The 15,344-nt window shown below is 43.7% G+C and overlaps 1 protein-coding gene across 1 annotated transcript in view; it reads left to right on the top strand.

The window, feature by feature from the left end:
* SCPEP1 (serine carboxypeptidase 1) overlaps positions 1-13,852 on the top strand; it is a 35,990-nt gene extending 22,138 nt beyond the window's left edge. Inside the window, exons 10-13 of the mRNA XM_017674571.3 lie at positions 232-345; positions 8,578-8,715; positions 9,691-9,854; positions 13,273-13,852. Of these exons, the coding sequence (XP_017530060.1) occupies positions 232-345; positions 8,578-8,715; positions 9,691-9,854; positions 13,273-13,335 (479 nt within the window). The 3' untranslated portion in view covers positions 13,336-13,852. The remainder of the gene's footprint in view (positions 1-231; positions 346-8,577; positions 8,716-9,690; positions 9,855-13,272) is intronic.
* Positions 13,853-15,344: the final 1,492 nt, after the last annotated feature.

The raw sequence follows: 15,344 nt of genomic DNA, 5'->3' as shown, positions 1-15,344 counted from the left end.
TGGATAATCTCAGTGACCCCAAAGCACATAAAATGCAGCAGTCAAAACTAATAAGGCATCTCCACTTTCAGTGTGTTTCTGATTCTGTCCCTTTGGGGTGAATCAAGGCAACACTTTTCATTTTCCAGCTGGAAGCCTCCCTCTTACATACAGCACCCCAGCAGCTTGGTAAAGATGTCCCCTTGGTCCTACGTCCAGTTCTCTGACTCACCATATACCAGTTTGTTGTAGTTCGTCTTTGCCAACGCCACGTGGGACACCTACAGCAGGACACCTTAAGTCAGCTCATGAACGGGCCCATCAGAAAGAAGCTCAAAATTATTCCTGAGGATTGCCTCTGGGGAGGTACTTACTAACTTTGCCCCATTTGTAGGGTGGGGGGTGGGGTACAAGCTCAAAAGACCTTCATTTGTAGAATGGGTTTTGGTGGTGGTGATGGTAATATAGGTAGAATGATAGTACTGTGCATATTTTACAGATGAGCAAACAGGTGACAGGAAATAACATGTCCAAATCAATTCAAAGTAAGGGGTTGGTAAGGAAGTGGGTGGGGAGAGAAAATGAAATGGATGATTATGAGCTGATAATTGTTGAAGCCAGGTGTAGGTATACAGGAATCATAACTCTTTAATTTGTATCAGTCTGAAGTTTTCCATAATAAAAAGTTCATACTAAAAAGCCATGCCCAAGGCCACAGTCGGCTGTGGGTGTGACTTTCAGACAAAGGTCATTTGGGACAGGTTTCGACCAGCCCTCTGGCCATCATCCATAGGCATCCTGATGCTGGATGAGGTCTGGCACCTGCTGCAGTCCAGTCTGAGGGCTACAATGAGCAGATAGTAGAGTCCTCAGGGGCCAAGGCCGGGCAGAAGTCTTGGATAAGTTCTTGCTGAGTCCTGCAGGGAAGCCACAAGCAAGTGGGCCCTCCCAGACTCCTGGAGGGGAAGCACTGCCAACTGAGGAGCATTCTGTTCATGTCCTAGGTACCCCAGACTATACCCTCCTAGGGCAATCCCATGACAGCAGCTGAGACTGGCTCTGGCGCTCGCTTCCTTTAGCAGCGCAGGCCACTTTCCCAGCCTGCAAAGTCAGCAAAGACCTCAAGCCTCATCCTCTTCCTAGATCTTCATCTCTCTCTCACCCCTTAAGAGTTTTCTAGAAATGAAGAAAAAAGTTAATTAGCTCAAACAAAAAGAAAATGGTGTCCAAGCTGCAAGGGAGGGGTACAACTGTGTGCCCAACCTGCTGTGGCACTGAGCAGAAAGAGTTGTGAGCAACACAGGAGGCAGAAAAGGTCAGTCTCATAGGTGTGCATCTTTTCAGCTCAACTGCCTCTTTTTATCTTTGTGACAGTAATTTCCAGCCCCAGCTTCCCTGGCTATAGGGACCCTGTCTCCCTGCCCAATATGGCTGGACGGGCAAGATGACTACATTTATTTTTTATTTTTTATTAAGGTATGATTAATATACACTCTTATGAAGGTTTCACATTAACAAGTCCCCACCCATACCCCAATGCAGTCACTGTCCATCAGTGTAGTAAGATGCCACAGGTCCACTATGTGCCTTCTCTGTGCTACACTGTTCTCCCTGTGATCCCCCACACCATGTGTTCTAAACATAATACCCTTCAATCCCCTTCTCCCTCTCCACCCACCCTCCCACACCCCTCCCCTTTGATAACCACTAATTCATTCTTGGAGTCCCTGAGTCTGCTGCTATTTTGTCCCTTCAGTTTTGCTTCATTGTTATACTCCACAAATGAGGGAAATGATTTGGCATTTGTCTTTCTCCACCTGACTTATTTCACTGAGCATAATATCCTCCAGCTCCATCCATGTTGTTGCAAATGGTAAGATTTGTTTCTTTCTTATGGCCAAATAGTATTCCATTCTGTATATGTACCACATTTTCTTTATCCATTCATCTACTGATGAATACTTAGGTTGCTTCCATATCTTGGCTATTGTAAATAGTGCTGCAATAAACACAGGGGTGTGTATGTCTTTGAGTCTGAGAAGTTGTATTCTTTGGGTAAATTCCAAGGAGTGGGATTCCCAGGTCAAATGGTATTTCTATTTTTAGTTTTTTGAGGAACCTCCATATTGCTTTCCACAATGGTTGAACTAGCTAACATTCCCACCAGCAGTGTAGGACGGTTCTCCTTTCTCCACATCCTCGCCAACATTTGTTGTTCTTAGTGTTTTCGATGCTGGCCATCCTTACTGGTGTGAGATGATATCTCATTGTGGTTTTAATTTGCATTTCCCCGATGATTAGTGATGTGGAGCATCTTTTCATGTGCCTGTTGGCCATCTGAATTTCTTTGGAGAACTGTCTCTTCATATCCTCTGCCCATTTGTTAATCAGGTTATTTGCTTTTTGGGTGTTGAGGCATGTAAGTTCTTTATACATTTTGGATGTTAACCCCTTGTCGGGTATGTCATTTACAAATATATTCTCCCATATTGTAGGATGCCTTTTCTGTTGATGGTGTCCTTTGCCGTACAGAAACTTTTTAGTTTGATATAGTCCCATGAGTTCATTTTTGCTTTCTTTCCCTTGCCTGAGGAGATGTGTTTAGGAAGAAGTTGCTCATGCTTATATTCAGGAGATGTTTGCCTATGTTGTCTTCTAAGAATTTCATGGTTTCATGACTTACATTCAAGTCTTTAATCCATTTCAAGTTTACTTTTGTGTATGGGGTTAAACAATAATCCAGTTTCATTCTCTTACATGTAGCTGTCCAGTTTTGCCAACACCAGTTGTTAAAGAAGCTATCATTTCCCTATTGTATGTCCATGACTCCTTTATCATATATTAATTGACCATATATGGTTGGGTTTATGTCAGGGCCCTCTAGTCTGTTCCATTGGTCTATGGGTCTGTTCTTGTGCCAGTACCAAATTGTCTTGATTACTATGGCTTTCTAGTAGAGCTTGAAGTTGGGTAGCATAATCCCCCCAGCTTTATTCTTCCTTCTCAGGATTGTTTTGGCTGTTCGAGGTCTTTTGTGGTTCCATATGAATTTTAGAATGATTTTCTCCAGTTCGTTGAAGAATGCTGTTAATGTTTTGATAGGAATTGCATTGAATCTATAGATTACTTTAGGCAGGCTGGCCATTTTGACAATATCAATTCTTCCCATCCATGAGCATGGGATATGTTTCCATTTATTGGTATCTTCTTTAATTTCTCTCATGAGTGTCTTGTAATTTTCAGAGTATAGGTCTTTCACTTCCTTGGTTAGGTTTATTTCTAGGTATTTTATTCTTTTTGATGCAAATGTGAATGGAATTGTTTTCCTGATTTCTCTCTCTGATAGCTCATTGTTAGTGTATAGGAATGTCACAGATTTCTGTGTATTAATTTTGTATCCTGCACCTTTGCTGAATTCAGATATTAGATCTAGCACTTCTAGAGTGGATTCTTTAGGGTATTTTATGTACAATCTCATGTCATCTGCAAACAGGGACAGTTTGACTTCTTCCTTACCAATCCAGATGCCTTTTATTTCTTTGTGTTGTCTGATTGCCCTGGCTAGGACCTCCAGTACTATGTTGAATAAAAGTGGGGAGAGTGGGCATCCCTGTCTGGTTCCCAATCTTAGGTGAAAAGCTTTCAGCTTCTCGCTGTTAAGTATGATGTTGGCTGTGGGTTTGTCATATATGGCCTTTATTATGTTGAGGTACTTGCCGTCTATACCCATTTTGTTGAGAATTTTTATCATGAATGGATGTTGAATTTTGTCAAATGCTTTTTCAGCATCTATGGAAATGATCATGTCGTTTTTGTCCTTTTTATTGATGTGGTGGATGATGTTGATGGATTTTCAAATGTTGTACCATCCTTGCATCCATGGAATGAATCCTACTTGATCATAATGGATGACCTTTTTGATGTATTTTTTAATTCGGTTTGCTAATATTTTGTTGAGTATTTTTGTATCTATGTTTATCAGGGATATTGGTCTATACATTTCTTTTTTTGTGGTGTGTTTGCTTGGTTTTGGTATTAGAGTGATGCTGGCCTCATAGAATGAGTTTGGAAGTATTCCCTCTTCTTCTACTCTTTGGAAAACTTTAAGGAGGATGGGTATTAGGTCTTCACTAACTGTTTCATAAAATACAGCAGTGAAGCCATTTGGTCCAGGAGTTTTGTTCTTAGGTAGTTTTTTGATTATCAATTCAATTTCATATCTGGTAATTGGCCTATTCAGATTTTCTGTTTCTTCCTCGGTCAGCCTTGGAAGGTTGTATTTTTCTAGAAAGTTGGCCATTTCCTCTTGGTTATCCAGTTTGTTAGCATATAATTTTTCATAGTATTCTCTCATAATTATTTGTATTTCTGTGGTGTCTGTAGTGATTTTTCCTTTCTTATTTCTGATTCTGTTTATGTGTGTAGACTCTTTTTTTTGTGGTAAGTCTGACTAGGGCCTTATCTATTTTGTTTATTTCTTGCTTTCATTGATTCTTTCTATTGTTTAATTCTTCTCGATTTTATTTATTTCTGCTCTAATCTTTATTATGTCCCTCATTCTACTGACTTTGGGCCTCATATGTTCTTCGTTTTCTAGTTTCATTAATTGTGAGTTTATACTACTTATATGGGATTGTTCTTCTTTCCTGAAGTAGGCCTGTATTGCAATATACTTTCCTCTTAGCACAGCCTTCGCTGAGTCCCACAGATTTTGCAGTGTTGAATTATTGTTGTCATTTGTCTCCATATGTTGCTTGATCTCTGTTTTTATTTGGCCATTGATCCATTGGTTATTGAGGAGCATGTTGTGAAGCCTCCATGTGTTTGTGGGATTTTTCATTTTCTTTGCATAATTTATTTCTAGTTTCATACCTTTGTGGTCTGAGAAACTGGTTGATACAATTTCAGTCTTTTCAAATTTACCGAGGTTCTTTTTGTGGCCTAGTATATGATGTATTCTTGAAAATGTTCTATGTGCATTTGAGAAGAATGCGTATTCTGTTGTTTTCAGGTGTAGAGTTCTGTAGATGTCTGTTAGGTCCATCTGTTCTAATATGTTGTTCAGTGCCTCTGTGTCCTTACTTATTTTCTGTCTGGTTGATCTGTCCTTTAGAGTGAGTGGAGTGTGAAGTTTCCTAGAATGAATGCATTGCATTCTATTTCCCCTTTTAATTCAGTTAGTATTTGTTTCACATATGTAGGTGCTCCTATGTTGGGCACATAGATATTTATAATGATTTTATCTTCTTGTTGGATTGACCCCTTTATCATTATGTAATGTCCTTTGTCTCTTGTAACTTTCTTTGTTTTGAAGTCTATTTTGTCTGGTACAAGTACTGCAACTCCTGCTTTTTCTCTCTATTAGTTGCATGAAATATCTTTTTCCATCCCTTCACTTTTAGCCTGTGTATGTCTTTGGGTTTGAAGTGAGTCTCTTGTAGGCAGCCTATAGATGGGTCTTGTTTTTTTTATCCATTCAGTGACTCTGTGTCTTTTTATTGGTGCATTCAGTCAATTTACATTTAGGGTGATTATCGATAGGTATGTATTTATTGCCATTGCAGACTTTAGATTCATGGTTACCAAAGGTTCAAGGTTAACTTCCTTAGTATCTAATATTCTAACTTAACTCACTTAATATGCTGTTACATATTAAACACAATCTGAAGGTTCTTTTCTTTTTCTCCTCCTTTTTCTTCCTCCTCCTTTCTTTATATATTAGGTATCATATTCTGTACTCTTTGTCTATCCCTTGATTGACTTTGGGGATAGTTAATTTAATTTTGCATTTGCTTAGTAATTAGCTGTTGTACTTTCTTACTATGGTTTTATTACCTCTGGTGACAGCTATTAAGCCTTAGGAACACTTCCATCTATAGTAGTCCCTGCAAAATATACTGTAGAGATGGTTTGTGGGAGGCAAATTCTCTCAGCTTTTGCTTATCTAGAAATTGTTTAATACCCTCTTCAAATTTAAATGATAATCTTGCCGGATAAAGGCCCTTCTGCTTCATTGCATTAAATACATCATGTCACTCCCTTCTGGCCTGTAAGGTTTTTGCTGAGAAGTCTGATGTTAGCCTGATGGGTTTTCCTTTGTATATGATCTTATTTCTCTCTCTAGCTGCTTTTTGTAGTCTGTCCTTACCCTTGATCTTTGCCATTTTCATTACTATATGTCCTAGTGTTGTCTTCCTTGGGTCCCTTGTATTGGGAGATCTGTGGATCTCCATGGCCTGAGAGACTATCTCCTTCCTCAGATTGGGGGAGTTTTCACCAATTACCTCCTCAAAGACACTTTCTATCCCTTTTCTCTCTCTTCTTCTGGTACCCCTATAGTACGAATATTGTTCCATTTGGATTGGTCACACAGTTCTCTCAGTATTCTTTCATTCTTAGAGATCTGTTTTTCTCTCTGTGCCTCAGCTTCTTTGTATTCTTCTTCTCTAGTTTCTATTTCATCTATTATCTCCACCATATCTAATCTGCTTTTAATATCCTCCATTGTGCTCTTCAACGATTGGATCTCCGACCGGAATTCATTCCTGAGTTCTTGAATATCTTTCCGTATCTCCATTAGCATGTTAATGATTTTTATTTTGAACTCCCTTTCAAGAAGAGTCATGAGGTCCATGTCATCTTTCTCAAGAGTTATATTAATTTTACTCTGAACCAGGTTCCTTTGGCATTTCATATTTGTATATGGCGCCCTCTGGTGTCCAGAAGCTCTACTCTCTGTAGCTGCTCAGCCTGTGAAGGAATGTTGGAGGTAGCAGGGGAGTGGTATTGGTGCCTGAGGGGAGGAAAGAGCTGTTTCCTGTTTCCCGGCTGCTATGCCTGTCTCCACTGCCTGAACCAGTTGGCCGAGCACACAAGTATAAGCCTCTATGCTTTGCATTTGTAGTTGCTATAGACAGATCTTCCCTCTGGCTGGCCTAACGCCAGAGTAGGGTTTGCCTGTTTTCGAGCCAGGTGGGGCTGACCAGGAGAAAGGTACAGTAGGCTTCCTGTCATAGAGGGGTTCCTTGGAGCTGTGTAGCCAGCCAGGGAGCTGGAGCACCTGGAAACTGTGAAAGCTCCCAACTTGCTGGGTGGAGTGCACCTGGACAATTTTGTCTACCTGTCCTTTCTCCTGAGCAGTAAGCTTTGTGCAATCCTTGCCCCTTTAGCAGCCCTCTTGCTAAGGGCTTCCTTGTTAGGAAGTCTCTTAGACTGCTCACCTTTCTTTTGTTCCAGAACAGCCGGATATGGATTCCTGCTTTCCACAAGCAGCTGGAATCTCAGTCTCTCCAGGAATTCTGCCTGTCTTAGCTTTCCAATCCCCTAATCATGAGACTATCATGAAAGCACCATGAAATGTAGGTTTGTGCTCCCAGGGCAGATCTCCGGAGTTAAGTATTCAGCAGTCCCAGGCCTCCACTCCCTCCCCGCTCCGTTTCTCTTCCTCCCACCAGTGAGCTGGGGTCAGGGAAGGCCTTGGGTCCTGCCAAGCCGAGCTTTGGTACATTACCCCGTTCCATGAGGTCTGCTCTTCTCTCCAGGTGTATGCAATCTGGCGCAGTCCTCTTTCCTGTTGCTCTTTCAGGATTAGTTGTATTAATTATATTTTTGTATTATATGTAGTTTTAGAAGGAAGCCTCTGTCTCACCTCTCACACCGCTATCTTTAATCTTTAGTCTCGACTACATTTTTGCTGATGATGACTAATAGAGAAATCTCTCCAGCTTTAGATGTATGTGTGTATGGCCTGGAAAGGCAGACTCCTCAGCCAGTGCCCTCAGTGACTTGATTTCCAGCTTGCCAGCCAGGCCAGCATGCACATCCCAGCTTGTTGCCGAGTATCTGTTTCACGTGGGCATGTTTCTTAGCCTCTTTGAGCCTCCTTTTCTTTAACCATTGCACAAGTTAAGACTCCCTATTTCCTGGGGTTGTTGAAGAGGTGAGATAGGATGTTCCTTAGCACAGTGACTGGTAAATAAAAATAAATGACAGCTGTTCTTGTTCTTGCTATTCAGTGTGATGATGATGATGGACAGGAACCCAGCAGGAATGCATCCTGACCATCTCCTTTAGTCTTCCACGTTTTTGCTGAGGGCTAGCTCTGAACTGGTGTCAGTCTGATTTGGTGTATCAGTAAGCTAGCCCCACTTGTTCAGAACTTAAAACTTGGCCCTCAGCAAAGGAGGAAAGCTTAACATTGGCCAAAAACCCTAGTTTGTTCCCTGAGAGGACCAGCCGAAACAGGATCTTCTGAGCCTCCCTGTTTCCTCAGCCATTGTTAGCCTTCTCTAGGTTTCAGTTCCTCATTAAAATGGCACCTGCTTGTCCTCACAGCATTTGAGTGAATAGAGCATGTGTGCGTGTTATGTTCCCTTCTGGATGACCAGCTCAAGACTTGGATTTTGGGGCCCCCTGGGCCCTGGCAGTGAAGCATCTGTAAGTTCAGTCTCTGTTAGTTAACTGTTAAGTCTTTGTTAAGTTAACGCTGCTGCACAGAGTTACTTTTGGGCGCTGGAGCCCAGGGTGCTCTGGATTGAAAGATGCCTTACATACTGGCAGATTCCAAGCTGCTCCCTCTTTCTCCTTTCCCATGTGCAGGCCAGGCGACCAATGTCTTCCTGAATATGGAGAAGGACTTCATGAAGCCAGTCATCAGCATTGTGGACGAGTTGCTAGAAGCAGGGGTTAATGTGACTGTGTATAACGGACAGCTTGACCTCATTGTGGACACCATAGGTAGGAACCTGTTCTGAGGGGCATGTGGAGGCGCCATGGGACCCAGACAGGTTTGTCTTAGGACTGGTGACATTGAAATGCAAAGAGGAAGGCCTTTTCCTGTTACATCTGTCCACCCCGGACCTTGACTATTTAAAGGGGTCAGAACTGTATGAGGCTTTGACCCTTCTGAGAAGCCAGGGCCCATCCAGATTTTGAGGCCCTCGAGTGCAATTAAAGAAAAGAACAACACCTACCCCACAACAAAAATTTAAAAAAAAGAAGACATTTTCCTGACCGTTAGACAAATACACTATGTAATTGAAGGAAAACCTTGGGTTTGTGCCCTGTCACAGATCAGCTCTAGAAGGTGAATTAAAACTGAATCCTCCCAACTCCATAAACCTGTGCCAGGGGAAGCGGTCTTCATGGACTCCCTGTCACCCTGCCACTGCGTGGTCTCTCTCGGTTTCAGTGGGGCCAGGCGGAGGCGCAGGGCATGTTCTCAGAACCTGTGGACAGGTCGATGCACATGGTCTGATGGGTGTGGTGCGACTCTCAAGTCAGCAGGACTGAAATTTCTGCCATTTGTAAACCAAGACCACTGAGGACTATTTTGAAGAGATTTTGCATTTCTTCCACGAGCCATGTTATATCTCCTAAATCTGAAATTTCTGCCCTGGCTGCCTGTCCACCTCCAGAAGTCCCTGATTTCCTTTCTACAAAGCATATGGTGGTGGGAGAGTCTGAGGCAAACAGTAGTTGGGCTTCATGGCTGTTAGGTTTCTCTCAGTCAGCCTGGGTACCACCGGTCGCTAGAAATGGAGAGCACAGGCCCCATCCAAACCCACTGAATCACAATTTGCATTTTAATAAGATCCCTGGGTGAGTTTTATGCACATCACAGTTTGGGAAACACCAAGTTATAGGACCTAGATTTTTGTTTCTGCTCCACCCAGCTCTTCATGCCAAGCCCTTCTTTGCCCTTCTCACCAGGTCAGGAGGCCTGGATGCGGAAACTGAAGTGGCCAGAACTGCACAAATTCAGTCAGCTGAAGTGGAAGGCCCTGTACATTAACTCTACATCTTCTGAAACATCTGCTTTTGTTAAATCCTACAAGAACCTGACTTTCTACTGGATTCTCAGAGCTGGACACATGGTGAGAGTCAGCTTTTGTCCCAGACTTTAACCTGTTCTGAGACAGAAGCCACAGCTATTGATTTTGCGTGTTTGTGCTGCCTGGATTGGTCTTATAAGAAATGCTTTTAGACTTGGGAGTGTTTCAGAAGGTCTGTAATGAAATTCTGCTATTGGTGTGCTTGCTTCATTTGAGAAATTCTAACAATTCTCATTCTAGAAAGTAAATCTTTCTGAGAGAGTTAAGCTGGGCTCTCTGTCCTTTACTCTTTTCAGTGTTGCTTTCCTCTTTAACAGTTTGTCCTGAAGGAACAAGTTGTCCTGGGGGAAGAGGGAGGTAATTGTTTTTCTCTGACACTTTGAGGGAATGAGAACTTAGCTCAGTGCTCTGTTAAGGTGCTCTCCAAAGCTGAGTCGCCAGTGCATGGTGCAAGGTGGGGAAGTGTCTGTGAGCCGCGGTGGCTCTAGAATTGCAGTTTAGAAGAGGCTCTGTTCGCAAAAATGGGCATTCAGACTACCGCACTCCTGCAGAGTGAACAGTTTTCTCTTAGGCTGTGTGCTGTCTGAGTGGTTTTCCATGGGCTGAGGAAGATTGCTTGGGAATGAAACTAATCATACACACACACTCGCACACCTGCAAAGGAGCCACAGGGAGAATACCAGGAGGAGGCAGAAGGGGCCATTGTACTTCCCTCAGGGTTTTCCTTTGGTCCGGCCACTTAAATATTAAATAGTATTTCTCTTTCTCTCAGGATGGCCGTTGCCAGGAGATTAGTTGGGAGGGGCATCAAGGCACCCTCTGGCATGCCCTCCCTACTTGGCTCCTTTATGCCCAGAACGGACCCTCCATACAGAAAGGGCTGAGGGGCCGCTGTCTGACTGGAAAATGGGCCTAGGAAACTGGTCTTAAAGCTCTCTTAGCACATCAAGCATGTAGTGTTTTTACTCGGATGGCTGACAAGGTGCTGAGAGAGATTTGGGACCAACGGGCCCTCTCCACAAGCCACTCTTCAGGGGCATGAGTGGTTCTCTTCTGGGGTCACAACTGTCCCCCAGGGGACTTGGGCAGTGTCTGAAGATACTTAGGTTGTCACAGCTTGGGGGAGGCTGCTACTGGCATCTAGTGGGCAAAGGCCAGTGATCCTGTGCACAGGACAGCCCACATGAAAGAATTGTACCACCCCAGTATATCTCAGTAGTGTCAAGGTCGAGAAACCCTGATAAGGAAGAAAGGGGGCCTCATGTGTAGTAGACTTAGCCTCAATAGTTATTAGGGGTCTGACCACAGACACCTATCCTTAACCTGTCTGACCCTTAGTCTCCTAAGAATTTCCCAGAAATGAAGATGCTGCAAGATTGAAGAGAAACCAGTTTCTCTTTGGATCCTGTATTCATTGAGTGGTGACTGCTGATCACTGCCAGGTATATAAGTGGATGGTGCACCATCTCTGTCCTCAAGGAGCTCACAGGCCAGGAGGGCAGACGGGCAAAGAGTCTAATCACATGGCATAAGAAATGCTAAGATGAGGCTTGACCCAGGGAAGGTGCCCAGTCCAGGCTTCAGGGTATGGAAGACTGGGCTCTATACAAGAGCGAGAGTTAGCTGAGTACAGAGGACAAGGTGTGGGAGCAAGAAGCGCAGTGTGTGCAGGTCCAGAGCAGCCTTCAGACAGCCTGGGCCTCAGGAGGGACACAGGAGCGATGAGGCTGGGAAGGGAGGCTCTGCATGCTATGTTAAGGAGCTCAGACCTGTCCTCCTAGCAACGGGGTGCCAATGAGCAGTTTTAAACAAAGGAGTGAAGTTACCAAATTTGCCTAAGAAACAACATTCTAGCAGCAAGGATGTGAGACAAAACTGGGGGCAAAGAGGTGATCCAAGTCCTTTTTATAGTAATCCAGAAGGGAGAGAAGAGGAATGTGGTAAAGTGTTAGGAGGGAGAATTGGCGGGACTTGGTAACTGCTGTCAAACAGCCATGTGGGATGTCCATAAAGAAACTGAATATATCAACTGTGTATACATGGATCTGGAGTCAAATGTCTGTCCTTGGAAATAGAGATTTGGGGGTCGAATACGCAAAAGGCTGGGGATGGGGCCTTGGGTACACCAGCACTTAAGAGGTAGGAGGCAAAAGGAGGACCCACAAATGAGACTTGAGAAAGGAGCACTTGAAGTAGGAGGGAGACCAGGGACACGTGGGTCCCCAACACAGAGGGGCCAGTGGTGTCAAACTGAGAACTCAGACAAAGGACTGAGCAACACTGGCTGCACTGAGGCCTTTAGGCATCATGGCAGGCATTTTAGGGAAGTGGCAGGCTCAGAAGCCAGCATGGAAAGGATGGAATAAATCAATGAGCCTTGAGGGACAGAAGACAGCCTCTGTTAAGAAACGGGAAGTAGAAGCTGGCCCTTTAAGAAACGTCATCTGGAGACAGTGAACAAGGCAGTAGGATGTGGGGTTAAGAGGGCATTCATGTGACCCTCAGTGTCTGAGGACTGTCAGTATTGACTGGGAAATGCTAGTAGGAAGTCTCAGAGCACAACTGTTACTACAACTGTTACTGCAAAGGCAGGCAGGAGGGGGAAGGAGGGAGGCACTAACACCACGCCCTCACCAGGGTGCTGGTGCAGGCCCATTTCTTCTTGGTTTGTCACAGAATAAAAAATCAGTTTATGGCAGCCTTAAAATAGCTGTAGAAGACTGTTAGTAAATCATTCCCACCACTTACTTCCCCTTCATTTGATTAAATGTGATTTTGGAGTGCCCTACTGTGCCTGTACCTCCTAAAGACCTCTCTTGGCAGGAGAGTCAGGGAGAAACATGGAGCCATGAAATTTCAGAATATGGAGCCATATACCCTTCCCCAATTTCTATAGAGGAGAAACTGAGGACTCTACTTTCCTGCACTTGATGGTGTGTGGGGAGGAGATTTTTCAAAGGAATTATTTGAAAAATCAAAGAGAAAGACGAAAGAAAGTTGAATAACAATACAAAAATAGGGGTGCCACCCAGCATTGGGTCTTGTCTGTATTTTTTACAGGTTTGCTGTTAGCTTTCTTCTTGGCTGTTTTCCCAATCTGGGATCCCTTCTACATAGAGAACCCTTTAAAGTGTCTAGAATCTTCCCCTGTCCTTGAGCAAAGGCTGGGTCCTAGTGACATAAGCACAGTCCTTACAAAGAAGCCAACAGATCAGCCCCAAATGGAGTAGAAGGTTCTTTCATAAATGCTGATTTCTCTAGACCCCTGAAAGCCATCATGGTTGGGGTCCACAAAGCTTTTGTCCAGTGCAGAAGTTATTTTGCAGAAGGTAATGCATCCGAGTGCAGCTCTCCTCTCAGGGTGCTGTTAGAGATGGCACTCTGCCTGGAGGTAGGGTCTCAGGATGTCACCCCTGAACTCAGGACCATGAGCACTAACTCAGATACTGCTTGGTTTTAGGTTCCTTCTGACCAAGGGGACATGGCTCTGAAGATGATGAGGATGGTGACTCAGCAAGAATAGGACGGGCTGGGCTGGAAGTGAGCCACCTGGCTGCAGGTCACAGGAGCTGACACAAGCACTTTGAAACTGTAGGAAGCACCGTTCGCACCTTGAATCACACTTGAGCTGTGATTGTGATTGTGATTCCGGCCAGCTTCTGCAGAGAAGATCATTGCCTCTGTGGCAACTTTCTGCTTCTGAGAAAACCTGTTTTTAAAAAATGGATTTGTTTTAATCAAAATGAAGCATTGAAATATGTTAACATTTTCTTATTACAAAAGCAAATTATGTGATTTATAGAATTAAGGGACCTACAGGTAAACAAAGAACAAAATAAACATTGATATACTACTCCCCAGGGTTAAGCACTGTTACTGCTTTAATGGACATCCTTGCAAATCTTTTTTTGCTGCGTATACATATAATTTACAATAGTGGAATCAGTACTGTATGTTATTCTGCTGTCTACTTTGTTCCCATATCAGTATGTCCTGATTACCTTTTCATGTCAATAAATGTTCTTCTGTGACATTTTTAATGGCTGCTTAGCATTCCATGTTATGGATGTACCATAATTTATGTACTAAATGCCTACTTGTTTCCCGTAAGTGGTTTCTAGTTTGTCACTAATATGAACAGTACTCTGATGATTTATCCTGACAATTATATTTTTATGCACATCCTTATTATTATTCCTAAAAGCATAATTATTTAGTCAAAGGACTGTAACATTTCTTTAAAATTAAGATGATAAATTTGGAACTTACAAGTTTTAATTCACAGCTTAAGGTCTGCATAAAGGATCTGGTAGCTTCTGTGATGGCCCTGTGTTTGTGGGGCTGACGTACTGAAAACTAAACCCAAAGTCCATTCCTGCAGAACTGAGGAAGGAGTTCATAGCAGGTGATGCCTACGTGGACAGTGCCTCCTGACCAGGGACAGAAGCAGGCCTCCTCGGGCAGAGGGTGTCCACATCCCCAAGTTCTCTTGGAGGGACAGCCCACCTCTGTGCCTTGGGACGTGGAGGAACCTGAGAGCCTTGTGCTAGGTCCCCCGAACTGCACCAATGCATACTGTTCTCCTGCTGCTTCTCCTGGGTATCTTTTGCTGAAGAAAACTTTAGCTATGAGTGTAACTAGTTACTCAGTATCGTGAATCCTCCTGGCATTGAGTTACAGCACAAATTCTCAGCCTGCCAGGGTCTCTTGTTAGAAGTTAGGGTGTTGGTTGGGAAGGAATGTGACAAACCTTAGGATGGGTTCTATAGGCAGATGCCAATGAAGCTAGGAACCTCAACCGTTTTTTGCCGTGAGAGGCAGCCCTTCCATCCCTACCTGAGGAAGTTAATCTCTAGCCCTATAGGATCTCGTAACCAATTTCCAGACTTGCCCAAGGCCCCTCTTCTGTTACATCACATTCTCCCTCTCCGCATACCCATGCCTTCATGGGGAGTTGCCTGTGTTCAGCTGACCAAGGAAGAAAAGTCCTGGTTCTGCCTGATATGCATGTATCACCTGAAAATGGACAGCCACAGCACTAAAGCCTCTCTCGAGACGGCCCTGGAAGATAGTGGTGAAGGGATGTCTTCCCAGTGGACAGAACTTGAAGCAGTACACCAGTTTGTTCATTTTGCCTGGGAAGAGATGGTTCTGCACCAAATCATGGTTTGGCTGGGTAGTTGGACTTGAACACAAGTGGAAAATCAAAAGGCTTCAGAAAGTGGTATGAGGACAGACCTCTCTAAATGGCAGAATATGAAGATATCGGTATTCTATGTGAATGTTCACCAAAGGGTAGAGGAAGGTTTTAATAATGAGGTGGATAAGATGACCCCATTCTATAGACATTACACAGCCTCCTTCCCCAGCAGCTCCTGTGGACTCCTGAACAAAGTGGCCGTGGTGACAGTAATGAAGGTCATTATAGGCTCAGCAACTTGGACTTGCATTCACCGAGACAGATGTGGCTACAGCCACTGCTGAGTGCCTGATCTGCCAGCTGAAGAGACAACACTGAGCCCCTAATGTGGC

Source organism: Manis javanica, chromosome 4, assembly GCF_040802235.1.
Source record: "Manis javanica isolate MJ-LG chromosome 4, MJ_LKY, whole genome shotgun sequence".
Lineage (NCBI taxonomy): Eukaryota > Metazoa > Chordata > Mammalia > Pholidota > Manidae > Manis > Manis javanica.
The sequence above is the reverse complement of the archived record's forward strand: the minus strand, read 5'-3'. Positions and strand labels throughout refer to the sequence as shown.